Source organism: Eurypyga helias, unplaced genomic scaffold, assembly GCF_000690775.1.
Source record: "Eurypyga helias isolate BGI_N326 unplaced genomic scaffold, ASM69077v1 scaffold17406, whole genome shotgun sequence".
NCBI lineage: Eukaryota > Metazoa > Chordata > Aves > Eurypygiformes > Eurypygidae > Eurypyga > Eurypyga helias.
Window position 1 is genome coordinate 9,387 of NW_010254824.1, and position 15,830 is coordinate 25,216.

A 15,830-nucleotide genomic window follows, 5' to 3' on the forward strand; every position below is an offset into this window, starting at 1 on the left:
TTGTGGGGGGGGGGGGAAGGGAGAGGAAAGGGATGCTGCACAGCAAAAAAAGGATTTTTTGCACAGCAGTTTAAAAATAGGCATGGAAATGCCACTAGAAATAAACTTGAAAAAGTTAAGACTGATTGTGGATCTTTTCTTCATCTGTAACCAGCTCCTTGAGTTACTTTTACCATTCTTACTGATAGTTGTTCTGTTTAAAATAAGAATTTCTGGATTCTGGAAACCAGTTTTTGGTTTGTCCTTCATTCAGCTGACCTTCCCTTTTGACCTCCACGTCTGTTTTGGACAGCTAATGACTTTGCGCACTCCTGTGCTGACAGAGGCACTGTCAGCTTTGAGAGATCCAATTTGTTCTAGTGATCTTATCCTTTCAGTAAACCATATTTTATGGCAGTGCTGAAGCATGAAGTGTATCCCTTCTGCTTCGTACTCTGACCTTGCACTTGTGCAGACCTTCGCATTTAAATGCCTTCTAACGCTTCTCATACAATTACTCACTCGAAGATGTGGCTGGTTTGTCAGATGATTTTCTACTCTTGATTAATAAGGCTGTTCTGTATAGGTTGCAGACTTCTGGCGACTTTAATAGCTCAATAAAGTAAGCATTTTCAAGTAATACATCCTTAACAAAGTAATAGACAACGTGAGCAGAAAGTAGCAACTGAAACGAATAAGAAAAGTAGTCTGAGAAGTGACACTACAACTGCTTAGATATCTGAACATGTTTATTGGTCCAGCAGAAAGGAGAAGGGAAGAGGTTTCCCGGGACAAGCCTGTGTGACTCATGCAGTTTATGTCCAAATTTTTGGTAATGGACTGTCGTGGTTTAACTCGGGCTAGCAAAATACCACGAAGCCGCTCTCACAAGCTGCGGAGAAAAGACCTTGAAACTGGTACAGGCACTCCTCAGTGCCAGCTAAGAACTTATCAGTGCTGCTCCCTGCATCCAGGAACACAGCTTTCTAGCAGCCACAGTAAAGAGATTTAACTCTTTCCTGGCTGAACCCAGCACACTGACGACTGCAAACATGTTACCTGTTAATTTTATGTAGTGGAATTAGTGAAGCATTACAGAAAATAACCATATCCCACATACTTTTCCAGATCTTTGCAATGAGTTACCCTGGCTATCCCCCAGCGGGTGGATATCCACCAGCAGCCCCAGGTAAGTTGTTGAGGTGAAGCGGATACTAAATGGCAGTGGTGGTCCTGTCTGGAGTGGGAAGGTGGCATGGATGAAGAATAAGACTGCAGGGGGTTTGCTTGACTCACTGAAGCTTCTGTGCTCTCTTGTTACGTCCTACTTTATATGGCTGGGGATTCTGATTTATATAACATGAGTGCTCTACCATGTGCTCATACAAGGTCCATTTTATTCATCTCAGATGAAGCACACAGCACTAGATGGTCATAATTTGACCAAAATCAATAGATGTCAAGAAACTGTCCTGTCAGTACTTAGTCTTGAAGATAGCTGGTGAGAAAAATAAGTATGGGGAGAAATCACTCACACAATTTAAAACAAATCACTCTTTCTTTTGCACTTTAGGAAGTGCAAAAAGAACTTCACTTCTAAGAAATCACTCACACAATTCCTGCAAAAAATGAAAGCTTTAATTATGACATTATCCCTAATTCAGGGTTCTTGGACAGATGGTTGTATATGGAAGGGAGAGGGCTGTTAAAAAGGATGTAGATTATAATAATATAAAGCTGATGAAATATGTGAATAGTGTCAGGGTGAGCTTTATAGTTGTTGGTAATTAGAGTTGTTAGTATTGTTGGCAGAAAGAAAGGACTGGAGTCATCTGGGTATGGTGAAATGTGGGCTTAGACAAGCTAACTCAGGAAGAGGAAGCAATGTACAGTGAGAAGCCAGACTAGGCTGGGAGGATAAATCCTGTTTCTCAGCAGAATATTCTGGCTCAGTTAGACTGCTCTGCAGACAAGACTGTACTGCTGTGTGCAGCCAAGTTCTGTGACTTGGGTAGCTGTGAATGTACTGTGTCATGCTCTGTAGGCATCTCTCAAAATAGCAGCCTGAGAGGAATTAATAATATCTTCCTATTGGAATACCCTAGCAACTTTGTAGTTTAAGAGTAACTACTCTCTGGTCAAAATACAGTGTTCACAGTATTAACTTTTGGGTGTTAACCTTCACATATGTTTAGACTTGTTTTAAATGAAAACTTACGGATTCAACAAGAACTAACGTGATTAGAAGTACCCAGTGAGGCTTGTCTTTATTTAATAATTGCAGTGCTGCCTTGCACCTCTTCGGTTGATTTTCCTTCTCCCAAACCGCTAGTGTTGAACAGACATTACATTAGAAATGTATGTAGTAAGGAATAAGTTCTAAAAGGTGTAGTTTCTTGTTCCAGCACATCTGTGTTTGATTTCAGGTAGCAATCCTTGGGGTGGTGCTGCCTATCCACCTTCAAATCCACCTCCAATTGGTCTAGAAAACGTGGCTGGCTATGCCAGTCAGTTCAATCCCAACTACATGGCTGGAATGGTGAGTTTGCTTTCATTGAATTTGTTTTACTGTGACTTCCTAAAGTGCAAAAGTGTGTTGCTGGCATTGCCACTGAAAAGTTTATTGCTTGAGTTCTCTGCCTTTATGTCTAGTCTGTTTAGGTGTGGACCATTCATTATCATCTGTTGCAGAAAACGGTTACTGCAAGCTATTCTTTATTTTAGAAAAGCAGACCACTGGTTAAATGTTGATTCCAGAGCCTAACTTCAAAAGTCATGGGCGTAAAAGTAATATAACTTGGGCGTTTGCCATGTGGAGGAATAGGGAAACAGACTATTAACACTGAGTGTCCACTGCTAATATGGTCACGTTTTCAAACACAGTCCTATAACCTATTCGCCTGTTACCTGGGTTTTGGCCAGTCTGAATAAGGAACAAGGCCGTGCAATCTGAGGTATCAGTGACTCATGCCTGCAGAGAATATGGGGTCAGCTGACTCTTTGAAGCACTGATGTTTAACAGATTGACAGTAACAACCTTTTACGTTGTCTGAAGAAAATGGTAGGCGTTTCCAATGTGACTTTTTATTTTTTGCATAGAGTAGAAGTGAGTGACACTTCTGACAACTCAGTCTTCAGAAATCTGTTAACGCTGCGTAACGAATGCACAGTTTGTAGGAAGACATTTGCATTACAGATGCCTTTCTGAAGCAATGATTCAGTGAAGTGATTTGGCAGCCAGCAGGCAAAATGAGCAACAAACTAACTAGGGTGCACATAGCAATATCCACAGTAACCACCTTCGGGGAACACTGCAGTCATCACACGTTAGTCCCTCTGTGGAAGAGGGTCAGAGCGTGTCACGTCGAAGATGATATCGCATGTGGAGCATCTTTGTGGCAGTTTCTGCAGATGTCTTTTCAAATGTAGTCCAGGACCCTTGGCTCGTTGTCAGCTACTAATGCATCTAGTGCATCATAAAACAGCCAGAGGCTGCTCATGGTAAATCCCTGCGCTCAGATGATGCTGCGCTCGTGTAAGGCATCCGTGGGCAGGGAAGGGATAAGCATAGTTTCCTGTTGCTGGGATTAGTTGGCCTAAGGGTTTAGAATAAGAGGTGTGTGGCTGTTGGCACTCTTCTGTGTGAGCGATGCTGGAGACAGTGGCAAGTGTGTGTCTGTTGGCTCTGCTTCTTCATGTACGGCAGCTGCTGATGACGGTAGAGCAAGGCGCTTGAGTACAGTTCTTCCCTTGTCTTGCTTCCTAGTAAGACATGATTATTACCAAGTTCGTTTGTGGGTGCAGAGCTACCTGTCTGTGGTGGTGGGGAGGGAGTTTGCACTGTATCAAGCATGTTACTGAAACTCAGCTGTTTGTACACCTTCCCATCTCTTGCTTTATTGGTTGTCATCGCAGGCATCCAACCTGGCAGGGACCTTTGGAGGGACAAATGTACCACAAGGCATGTATCCTTCAACACCTGGGGGCTATCCCCCAGTCCCGGCAGGTAGCTTTGGCCAGCCTCCGTCAGGACAACAGCCCTCTTACGGAGGGTATCCTCCACCTGCGGGAAATCCACCATCAGGAAAGCCAGCTTACCCAGGATACCCGGGTGGTGCTGTGCCAGGCCAGCCCACACCACCGCCTGGTCAGCAGCCTGTGACCTATCCAGGACAACCACCAGCTACTTACCCAGGGCAGCAGCCCATGCCAAATTATCCACCAGGCCCAGCTGTGAATCCTTCTATGCCCTCATACCCAGGAACTACGGGGCCTACGATCTCTCCTGTAACAGTAAGAGCATTCAGTGCTTTTGTTTCAATATGTGACCGTGTATATGTTTGTTTACATTTTCCTTGTGTATATGAGAGTAAACTGACCCTAAAATTGAGAGGGAAGTCAAGAAAAGAAGTTTGACTAAAGAAAGATCCAAATGCAAGCAATATAGGCTCATACGACTTGAAGTAAATGCTACCTTACCACATTACCCAAGAAGAAAGATTTGATGTGAATTCAAATTAATTAAATTGGTCTTTCCTAGCTTAACAAAATACTGCCAGTTGTGTATACAGTTTCATCGAATCTTAATTACTTGGACAGCAGAGGTAGTATCAGTAAACCTTCTTAACCTTGAATTTTCTCAATATTTGGGTATAGAAATTAACAAATTGTTTAGGGTGGTTTTTTTTGAATTGCTTGTTTCTTTACCAATGAAAAAGAAGACTAGTAACAGTGGTATCTTTCCTGAGTAGTAAAACAGAGTCTTTTACAGATTAATTCTAAAATGCAGCTTAACCTGGTCTGATTTTAGCATGGAAACCGAGGCACAATCACCGATGCCGCGGGATTTAATCCTCTGAAGGATGCAGAAGTCTTAAGGAAAGCCATGAAGGGATTTGGTGAGCAGTCTGTGGATTTACACTCCAGTTAAAAGTAGAATTGCAGCTTGGATTCAGCACTGATCTTTCTCCATTGTTATGTGTGTACTAATAAGGCTAGTTCGCTTGTGGTTATCCTTGGTTATCAGAAGAATTATTGGAAGTTCATGTAGGCCTAAACAACATCATGACATTGGTATTTGGGTTTGGAGTTTATTTTTGGGGTGGTTTTTTTTTTTTTTAATATTTATTGTGTTTGTGACTGTAAATAGAGCTTGAAGCTCTGTGGTTGTATACAAGAGGAGATACTGCATATTAATTAAAAGCATATGTGTCCTTTGGTTGGGTTTGGAAGGGAGAGGATCAAAAGGAAATGGAAAGCTGACCTGACGTGCATGCTCACTCTGTGGTGTCTGTGTGCACATGCAGGAACCGATGAGCAGGCTATTATCGATTGTCTTGGAAGTCGTTCAAACAAGCAGCGGCAGCAGATCATCCTGTCCTTCAAAACCGCTTACGGAAAGGTAAATAGTTGACGAGAACAGAAGGGAGAAGAAATAAGAGTCTTCATTCCTTCACTGGAGTCAGAAGACAGTGTTTGGAAAAAAGATGGGAAGTTGCTCAAGGGGAGGATGGTTCACAAATCATAGCCTGGCTAGGGTTCTGCCTTTACCCACTCGACTTTTTCATGCAGTGTTTCAGATGACACATATAAAGCAGTTACTCTGCTAAATGGTTACTTTGACTCTTTGGGCTGTGCAGTCTATTTAGTTGGGGCTTAATTACCTAGATGTACATGTGACATTGTGCTGGGTTTAGTGTTGTTAAGTGGAATAGCTTTACTTTGAAGATATATTATTGATGCTTATGCATAAAGAATTCTAACTCCACAATTTTGGTGCTTACATTTGTCAATTTTGATCTATATGCATTTGTTCCTTGTTTTTACTTCTCACTAGGATTTGATCAAGGATCTCAAGTCTGAGCTATCAGGTAACTTTGAGAGGACAATCTTAGCAATGATGAAGACACCTGTCATGTTTGATGCTTATGAAATCAAGGAAGCTATAAAGGTTTGTGTAGGAGATAAAATTTATAGAGGAAATATTTGAGCCGATAAAACTTTTAGTAGTCATTTAAAAGCTTGAACTTGCATTCCTTCCTCTCCATCCAGTTATTCAACTGGCTGATCTGTATCCATTTTCTTGGAATTATATGGCAGTAAAATTGTGAAATGTTATTCCCACAAGTTAAAGGTAAAGACTATTTAATAGGTTTTTGTTGTAACAAGAATATATTAATGAATAAATACACAAAAAAGTCAGCAACTGCATTCTACCACTCTTCAGTTCATTTAAGTAAGCCACTGAGGCAGCTCTCTACTAAGCCTGCTACTGCGTGGGGCACCTTTGTTTCTAGGTTTTTGCTTTGAGCTGTGATGGAACTGATGATAAAACCTCTCAAGTTAGAGTTTCCAGTGACAGTTCAGAAAACTAGGTTCATAAAGATTTTGGGCAGGGTGTGCCTTCTTTTTATCTTTCCCCCCACCTCAAAAGTGCATTTTGCTGGCCCATTCTGAACCTTTTCTAAAATATTATGGAAGTATCGTGTACTTTCTCTTTAAAGCAGTGACACTTACAAACACTTAGGTTTTTAAAACAAAAACATGTCAAACATTTGTATGTCAAGATAATATTTAAATGAAGGTGAAATAAATATTTCCATTACTGAGTCTATACTTATATTTGTGTTCTTTGGCCACAGTTCTAAGTAGCTAAGAGGATGAAATAATACTAGCTGTTTTGTAATTTTAACTGCTATCTATTAGTTAGTGAAGCTTGCCTATTAGAATTAACAAATTCATCTTTGGTGGAAAAAAAAAAAATTGATTCTAAAAATATCTAAAATCTGGTGGGAAGGATGATATATTTTAAAATGGAATTCTGTTTTCATAATTAAGTATCTTTTTGTATCTTTAATATGTATCTGTGTCTCAGAAACGTTGTTTCATTTAAACTACTTGCTTTGACTTCTATAACAAGATTATAGTCTGAATTGTGTTTTGTTGTATAATTTATTACATTTCTTTTATACTGGGTTGTAGAAGTAAGATGAGAGTCTGAAGAGTATGTTTTCTCCTTATGCTTTGTTTTAGGGTGTTGGCACAGATGAAAATTGTCTCATTGAAATCTTAGCTTCTCGCAGTAATGAGCATATTCAGGAGCTCAACAGGGTCTATAAAGCAGGTTAGATTTGTTACAGTTTCATCAAAATTTCTTTGTTTTCTTCCTTAATCACCAACTGACAATATGAATTTAGGAAATAAACAGGGATGTATGATGATTCATGACTGTGTCTCTCTTCCAGAATTTAAGAAAACTCTGGAGGAAGCAATAAAAAGTGACACATCTGGACACTTTCAGAGGCTTTTAATTTCACTTTCTCAGGTACTTGCATACTGGGATTTTGGAGTTTGGGGGTTTTGTGTGTGTTTGTAAAGCTTGTTTTTCTTTTTAAAAAGCCCCTCAGTAACACTTTTGTATCTTCAAATTCTTTCAGGGAAACAGAGATGAAAGTACAACTGTGGACATGTCTGTTGTTCAAAAAGATGTGCAGGTCAGTAGAAATTCTTCATAATTTCTAAGTATAGTTAACTCAGTACACGGAAATCTGACTGTGTGTTTTTTGCTTCATCTTAATTTTGGACACCTTGTGCCTTCTCCTGATGTAGTGCTTATATCGCAGTGGATGGAAGTGATGTGAAGAGCCTCAACAGAGCGTTAGAGCCATGTAGATCCATTACGATGATAAAGCTCTTGGAAATAGAGTCCATAGGATATTTTTTCTCTCTCCTTCTGTCAGCTCTGTGGCTTTTCCAGGTGTTGGGTGACTCCATTGTGTTGTTTATTAAGGGGATGGTGCAGAGACTTGAGGTGATAGGTGTGTGGATTAAATTCTAATATATTCAACACCTGCATTAGCTTTTGCCTGTTATTTAAGGAACTCTGGATTTTTTTCAGCAAATAAGGCAGTTTGATGTAGCACCTCTTGCCCTGTGGTTTTTTTGTGTTTCATTTCACCATATAGCAAGCAAAAACTCCTGGATTGTTTCAGCACATTGCTGTCATATAAATAGCAATGTAACTAGCTTTCTACATAGTACGCCTTAGTGTGAAGACAAGAACATCCCAGAATGTACCTAGAGGCATACTAAAAAAAGGTTGACGTGAGCCGTGTTAGGAAGAACAGTTTTCAGCTACTGTTTAAACAGTTTCCCCCCTTTAGTGATCTGGAGCTCTTGTGTTAGAGCAGTTATGCATCAGTAAGCTAGGAAGACTTCAAGCATAGCATATTGTAGGAAGGTTAGAACTAGTTTCTACTTATTGCTAGCTCCTGTTTTCCAGCAGTACGTAGAGTAAGAAATAAGTGTAAAAGGAGTGGAGGATGTAAGGAAGCAGATTATCTGAGTAATGAAGTGTGAATTCCCTTCTGTATTCAGGAGCTATATGCAGCTGGAGAGAACCGCCTCGGAACCGATGAATCCAAATTCAATGCCATTCTGTGCACAAGAAGCAGGGCCCACCTCAGAGCAGGTAAGGGTGTTCACTGCATAAACAGTAACTCGAGTCTGTTGTGTTTAATGATAAATTGTGCAACAGCGCTCTGGCCCTGTCTTTAAAATACGTGTAATGGGACCTCTATGAAAACCAGGGTGAATTCTGCTGAAGGAGGGGGTACACAAGAGCTGTGCGTTATGATCTTCTGTCTTAAATATCAGCACAGGTAGAGGTTGTAATCAAAGGTTTCTCTGATAAAAGAATTGAAAAACTGGATTGTTTCAATTTTGCCTGCTTGTGTGTGCATAAGACACTTGCAATCTTGCCTTCCCCTTTTACTTGCTAGTGATGAGGTCATCAGTGTATAGTGGTGGAAATGTTTTAGTAACTACATAGAACTTTTGAAATGTGCTACATGTTGAGGCACTTATATGGGGAGGAAAGGGTTGCTGTTTGTGTGAGAACCTAAAAGTTATCTTCTTAATGTCATTGACACCCAAAGCTTTCCTAGAAGAATTTTCACTCACTGTGTAGCCCTTTAAAAATAACGACAGAACTGAAGATGATAGAAGGAGCTTAGTGACATGTAAATGGAACAATATGGTTGGCAGCATTAGTCTTTGAGACGTTAAAACTTGTGTAAGTGTACGGTAATAGGAAGCTGAGGAGTGCAGTTGAAATGAAGCCATCCAGCATTCACCAGTGCCACCTCTTTTTGTGAGGCTGACTCCTGAAATCCTTCTCTCCCATTAACAGTCTTCAGCGAGTACCAGAGGATGTGTAACCGAGACATTGAGAAAAGCATATGTCGGGAAATGTCTGGAGACCTGGAAAAGGGCATGCTGGCTGTAGGTACGTGTCATCTTAGCAAGTTCATTCCTGGTATTCCATTACAGCTGGCTGAGATGGTGGCATCTGTGACTCCAGCTAAGCATGTTCTTAGTAATAATTCCAGTTTTCTGCTTTTTATGCTGAGCTTTCTGTGAAGTCACTCGTGGTTAGTAAAACAGCACTTAATTCACCTCAAAATGACAGTTGAAGCTTTTGCTTCAGGCAGCTGCAGAATTTAGATTTCACATGTTCAAGTGGGGAGAAAATTAGTAACTCTACTTGGCATTGTTTTAAGAAGCGATGAGGGTTTGTACCAAAGCTGAGTCAGTGAGTGTATTTGGCACAGCGTTGGAAATCAAACTATAGGCATTAATCCTCTAATTAGTTACCCTCTACATCTTTTTAGTAGAAATAAAGCTTATGTTTGATTGCAAAGGGGTTATTTTTCCACGTATCCTGTGGTTACAGCTTTGTTAAATCTTTGGTTTTAAGTGCCTGCAGTCCTTCTGAAGAGTAAAGACTCTTACCTCAAGTCTGCTGTTGTCCCTCGGAAGGTAGTCATTAATTTCCATGAGGCTGGGACAAGGCCTCAAGATTTTGTGCAGTAGGTTTTTTGGAATGTTTTATGCTAGATAAAATTTTGGACCTCTGTCTCATCTTTTGTCTCTCATCTCTTAAGACAAGGTTGCTCCTTACATCTCCATTTCTTTTTCTGTTTATTACTGTGATTTTACAGTGGTATGGTATCTAGAGCTACTACTTTAAAAGGGTTATTCTTTGGTTTTCATTATGGTAAGGACTAGAAAAGTGATGTAACCAAGAAAAAAAAAAAAACAATCAAAAAATAAATAGGAATACTTTGCATCATTTAGAAACAAGGTGAGAGAGGCCATTTGGCTCAACTGCAACAGGTTTTTTTCATGGATGTGTCAAACAAAATCTTGCAAATGGAAATGAATTTTAAAAGCCTCATTTTTTCACTCCTGTCTTGTGCATATGTGAACTATGTAACTGTTGGTCTGACTCTGCTTGGCTAAGCTGTCACTGTAGTGTCCTTTTAATGTCCCTTTAGAAACAAGGTGAGAGAGGCCATTTGGCTCAACTGCAACAGGTTTTTTTCATGGATGTGTCAAACAAAATCTTGCAAATGGAAATGAATTTTAAAAGCCTCATTTTTTCACTCCTGTCTTGTGCATATGTGAACTATGTAACTGTTGGTCTGACTCTGCTTGGCTAAGCTGTCACTGTAGTGTCCTTTTAATGTCCCAGACTGAGTCCTGCTTTGTCGGTGGGATGCATTTGCAGGCCTTTTCTGGGATTAGGAATTTGTCACCTCAGAAAGTACTGTTAGAAACCAGACTTAGGGAAAAGAAATATTTTGCAGTGTTTGTGGGAAAAGATCATGTAGTTCAAGGAACTGTATTCAGAGTTTGGAGGTCCTTTGACTTCATAGAGCCTTGCAGTTCCTTGAAAGGACTTCATGTAGGTACAGATTCAGAAATGGGGCTGTAGCTTGCAAACAAGTCAGTAGCCTTTTGAGCAAGAATTGTCTTTAATATTCACTGAGTAACTCCTTTATTGAATAGATTTTGGTTTGGGTTTTTTAATTTCTATGTGTGTGTATCTGTATATACGCACATATATATCAGTCAGTGATGTTAGCATCATTTGTTCTGTGAACCTTCTTTTCAGGAAAAAGGTTTTCTAATTGAAAATATTTAATTTTGCTTTCTTTAAAGCTTTCTGGATTGTGCAACTGGTAACTTACAATAACATCTTCAAACATTTTAAAGTACAAGTGTGTTGGTTTAGCTCAGTACAGTGATAAAGAAACATGCATTTCATTTGTCATTCATTTTTTAATTGTATTATACGTATCATTGACAGTTGTGTGTGGTGAACTGCTCTCTCTCATCTACATTTTCCTATTCAGAAAAGTAGTTTTTCCTATATAGAATGTGTATTTCTGAGAAATACGTATTTAGGTTTCCCCCTTTTATTCGGCATTGATTTTACATGATTGCCTTTGATACCTTGTTGTGCTATAAAATACAAGTTAGGTGTGGTTTTTTTTCTGTGTAGTTTGCCACTGATTGCATGATCGTTACTTGTAACCAACATAGGATCGATATATAGATTATAATTCTCATGTGTGATAGAGGATTCTTTCGTTGTCCTGATTAACATGACATTAATTTGATTTAGATTTTGCTCTTTCAGATTTCTAATGAACTGTTCTATTTGAATGTAAAATCCGGTCATTACTAAATGAGCATGTCAGAAATTTTTCAGGAGTCCTGATGAACTTTGTGGCTAAAAAAACCTAAAAGGTAAAACTAACTTTAAAATCAGGGTGAGGTTTCTAAGTGGCTTCCCAACTTGTATTAGGGCAGGGTTTGAATTTGTCATACCTTGCAGATGCATGGCCTAAAAATTCTTAAAACTAGGAAAAAGCCAGGAGCACCACTAACTGTGTGTTCCTTCCAGTCTTCTGTCCCCTCCTCATCCCCTCTTTTCCCTTCATAAGCAAGAATCTGGTCATTAGACTTCAAAGATTCATCTCGACTGCTTCATGCTAGATGGTTTCTAGTGATGGAAGTGTTTGCTGTGAGCCAAGAAGCATAATAGGTTCTTTAACTTTATTGCAGCTGCTGTTTGGATTAAAAAAATCATTTCAGTGACTAATTGAAGGAGTGGAAGCTGCATTGTATCAAGCCTATGTTTATGTAAAATTAAAGCATGTGACTATCTAGGGTAAGCTCAAGAAGTGACTGATTTCTGATTGAGGAGGAATACCTGATCTCTGAAATGCTGTTCCTTTTTGCAGTTAAGTGCCTCAAGAACACACCAGCTTTTTTTGCAGAGAGATTACAGAAAGCTATGAAGGTAGGTGCCCGTGACAAGATACATAAACTTTCTAGTGTTTGTTTTTTTTTTTTTTTTTAAATGCTTGCACAGCTCATTGGAATGAATAGTTCAGCTGAAGGTATTATGTTTTTCAGTGGGCAGATGACTAACAAGATGCAGTCATTATTGTGAAAGGTTGGAAAAATCCAGCTAATTTGACCCACTTAGCAAAGAAATGCATACAACCATACTTTAAAGAAAGTCAGTCATCACTTGGTAAAACACAAATATGCTTAAGACTCATTGAACTTGATCTCTTAAGCAGGGAGGTGTAGCTGAAATACATAATAAATAAAATTAAACTCACTGACCTTTCCTGACCCCCGGTCCCTCTGACATCCCTCCTTTTTATTTCTAAGTGTTCTTATGCAGAGAAGTGACCATCAGTGTCCTACCAGTACCTTTAATTTATTGAAGCGTGATAAGCCAAATTCTGTTCAAGCTTATCGACGTCAATGGGATTATGCTAGTAAATGGCAGTTTGTGGAGTGCTGATGTATTTCATTTTATTTCATTTACTAGTACTCTATCATCCAGCATTTCCACACATTATTATTACATTATTTTGTTGTACTCTTTGTTTCAGGGAGCGGGAACAAAAGACAGGACTCTAATCCGAATCATGGTGTCTCGCAGCGAGGTTGACCTGCTGGACATACGTGCAGAATACAAGCGGATGTACGGCAGATCCCTCTACGCAGATATCACTGTAAGACTTGGAGATTTTCTTCCCTGCCATGACATCCTTTCTGCTAATGGAACCTGGGTCCGGTCCTTAGGCTGAACAGCTATTAACTGCTCTGTGTGTAGCTGGCTGTGCTTGCTTTGCTGCGTTTGTCAGGAGAGCTGAGGCTGAAGCGCCAGGGAACAGGCAGCACTTGGGTTTGTGTGAGGGCTAGATGAGCTAGAGATGGAAAGGAAACCAACAGACAAGGAAGGAAAGGAACATTGGTCTAGAGGGGTTTCAGAGGCTGCGTTTTAAGTCTGCTCTCCGTCCCAATCTCTGTATATGATCTTGGAGTAACTGCTTAATCCTCCAGTAACAATGGTTGATGATGCTCTGCCTTGTGTGTGTTGCAAGAGTGTAAAGCTCCTAATACGCTTTTAAAAGATAGCCCCCTCTTTCTCTTGGAAGTCGAAGATTTTGCAAATAGACTAAACCTCAGATTCTTCAGCAGCTGATCCACCCTACAACTACTATTCACAGCTGTAGCAACAGTCAAGAGGTGCCTGGCCAAGGGGAGGAGAGTGAGTGGTGCCCCTTTCATTTACCTTGTAATGAAGGTGCCAAGTCCATTAAGCCCCTCTTTATTCCTCCTGCTGTTGACACTGAGGGACTGAACTTGGTGGTGGTAGGAAGGAATCCTGCAAAGGTAGTGAAGGATAGTAGTTGCATGCCCTGTAACTGCAAATTTGTGAGTAAATAAACAGTGAGGCTTTAGTGGATAAGCTGTTGTACGTCTCTCTTTTCTTCTTCTCTTTTTATCTGGCATTAAAATAATCTTACCATTCAGAAACAGGACCAAGCCCTACCCATTTAATGGGCTAAACGTAGTCAGAATTTGGTTTCAGTAAATGAGGGGTGTGCATATGCACAGTTCTGTGTATGTAAACTACTACTTATTTCTGTAAAAGTAGCGCCCAAAACATCCCTGGAAAGTAAGTGGACAGCTGTTTTTTTCCTTTCAGTGCATATATGAACAGGAATGTTTTATGTTTTGTGAATTGTGCTTTACACATGCACAGGATTTATCGTGATCTTTGAAGTGTCTTTGTCGTGATTGTAGTGATTGTGATCTGGACAAATCGCTTTTCAGTCATACCTGAAGATGACGGATGAGATAAATACGGTAACTGAAAACTGTTCGGTGAAAAGGTTTGGCAAGCCTCACCAACCAAAACTAGTTGAAGAGCAGCTCCCAGGGAACACTTCTTACTCACAAGAGCACCAGGCCAAACTCGGCTAGCAGGGCCTTTTATGATTGTGACTTTCACTGCCCACCACATGAACGAGGTGTTCTCTAATTGTGGAGAAAAAAACCCTTAGGTCTTTTGGTATCAGGGCATTGTTTTTAATGTTTGAACATAATAAAGAGTAAACTTTCACTCGATGCCCCTGGAAAAATATCCACATTGACTGCAAGGAAAAGGACTCCTGTATTAGTTCTTCCACATTTTCATACCTGTTGTGGAAGACAGCTTTTCAGTGACATTTTTTTTTTTAATTGAACTGTTCACAGGTAAGCAGCTGGACCCCTATACCGGATTCAGTTTGCTAAGGAAGTATATTCTCTATGGACACTTTTGGTTCTGGTTATGGAAGGAGCAGATCTTACTCTGTATTTGTGTTGGGGTGATTTCTAATTAGCAGGCTTTGTAATTTTTTTTTTTTTACAGGGGCTAACATCTGCTTTCTTTAAGCCCTGATTTTCATCTCTTTTGATCGCTAATATTGAGTTTAGGATGCTTACACTTTTTTCCTGTATTTCAAAGCACAAGTCTTCAACTTTTCTTTTTCTGCATTTCTTTCCAGGGGGATACTTCAGGAGACTACCGGAAAATCCTACTCAAGTTGTGTGGTGGAAATGACTAAATGGAGCATTGATCTTCTAAGAAAAGAGCTGCTATTTGCAAGGTTTTGCTTTAAAGCATCTTTTTTTTTTTTTCCTCCAAAAGTAAACATGTAATGCTCCTAAAGCGATTACATTATAAAAGATAATATCGCATATATCTTCAGTTCAGAAATAGTAGGTAATAAATGCCCAAAAAAAAGAATATCAAGCTTATGTGCCATCTGCCCAGGATTCTGTATAGTACTCTCAGCAATCCATGAATGACAGGTCATTATTTCTTTTCTGCTTATGTTATGCTGAACTAATATGTTTGTTCTGTGGAACAAAAATTACAGCTGTATGATTGAAGTTTTTCTTTTGTATAAACATTATGTGCCATTTTAATGCAGATTTTATATATATTGTATGCAGCGTTGGATTCATGCTAGCCTCCTCCCTGATACGTGGAGAGAACAGCCTTGAGTTTTTGTGTCTAGTCAGGAGTGATTGAAAGAAGTTTTGTCAAGTTCTGTTTTCTTTCCTTGACTGTTTTTTAAGGAAGATGCGTTCAACATTTCATTCTCGCTAGGGCAGCTGTCACAAGGGGGTAGTAAAGATTCTATGGTTAATGTTTTAAGGTTTTGGATTGTGCCTTAAAAATATGTATGTAAGACAAGATTATGAAATTAAAGCTGTCTATCTTGTAACTCTTCACAGACTATGTGTTTTGCTGTTCACGCTGATTTATGTGTGAGTGATGACTCAGTTTATGTAGTTTAGTTTTTCCACTAATCCACGGAATTGTTCAGAAATTGTGGTGTTGACAAGAGTTTGGGGCTTGTGTGCTGTTGATGGGCAATTGTCTGTACGTGATATATATAATCTGCAGTTACTGCTCAGTGTTTTCATTTTGCGTGTCATAATTTGTCTGACTCTTGGAGTGCTGAATTTTGATTCTCTGCTTGCGTGGATGACATCTCTTCAGCTTGTCATTCTCAAAATAGAAACATGGAAAGAACAAAAAAATACCAAGTGGGGAAGAGGTTTGGAGGTAGGTCAGTGAAAACAGACTGCTTGTTGGTGAAGGGTGTGCAAACCCCTCTTATTTCACACGCATACGCAGGCTC

General features: G+C 39.6%; 1 protein-coding gene across 2 annotated transcripts; it reads left to right on the top strand.

The window, feature by feature from the left end:
- The first annotated feature begins 1,115 nt into the window (after positions 1-1,115).
- ANXA11 (annexin A11) lies at positions 1,116-14,760 on the top strand. 2 transcript variants are annotated; one of them, XM_010153148.1, is made up of 15 exons: positions 1,117-1,168; positions 2,406-2,518; positions 3,551-3,569; positions 3,911-4,272; positions 4,790-4,877; positions 5,286-5,380; positions 5,816-5,929; positions 7,012-7,102; positions 7,224-7,303; positions 7,416-7,472; positions 8,356-8,449; positions 9,170-9,265; positions 12,072-12,130; positions 12,738-12,860; positions 14,685-14,760. In XM_010153148.1, the coding sequence occupies exons 1-15, from the start codon at positions 1,117-1,119 to the stop codon at positions 14,742-14,744; spliced, it is 1,503 nt and encodes a 500-aa protein (XP_010151450.1). In that variant the 3' UTR covers positions 14,745-14,760. The 2 variants fall into 2 exon arrangements, with proteins under 2 accessions (XP_010151451.1, XP_010151450.1); XM_010153149.1 differs by lacking the exon at positions 3,551-3,569 and having other exon boundaries at positions 1,116-1,168; positions 3,895-4,272.
- The last annotated feature ends 1,070 nt before the right edge of the window (positions 14,761-15,830 follow it).

Coding starts and splice junctions, on each gene's coding strand:
- ANXA11 (XM_010153148.1), top strand. CDS start 1,117: ATGAGTTACCCTGGCTATCCCCCAGCGGGTGGATATCCACCAGCAGCC. Junction 5,381..5,815: donor TCAAAACCGCTTACGGAAAG/GTAAATAGTTGA, acceptor ACTTCTCACTAG/GATTTGATCAAGGATCTCAA. Junction 12,131..12,737: donor GATTACAGAAAGCTATGAAG/GTAGGTGCCCGT, acceptor TCTTTGTTTCAG/GGAGCGGGAACAAAAGACAG.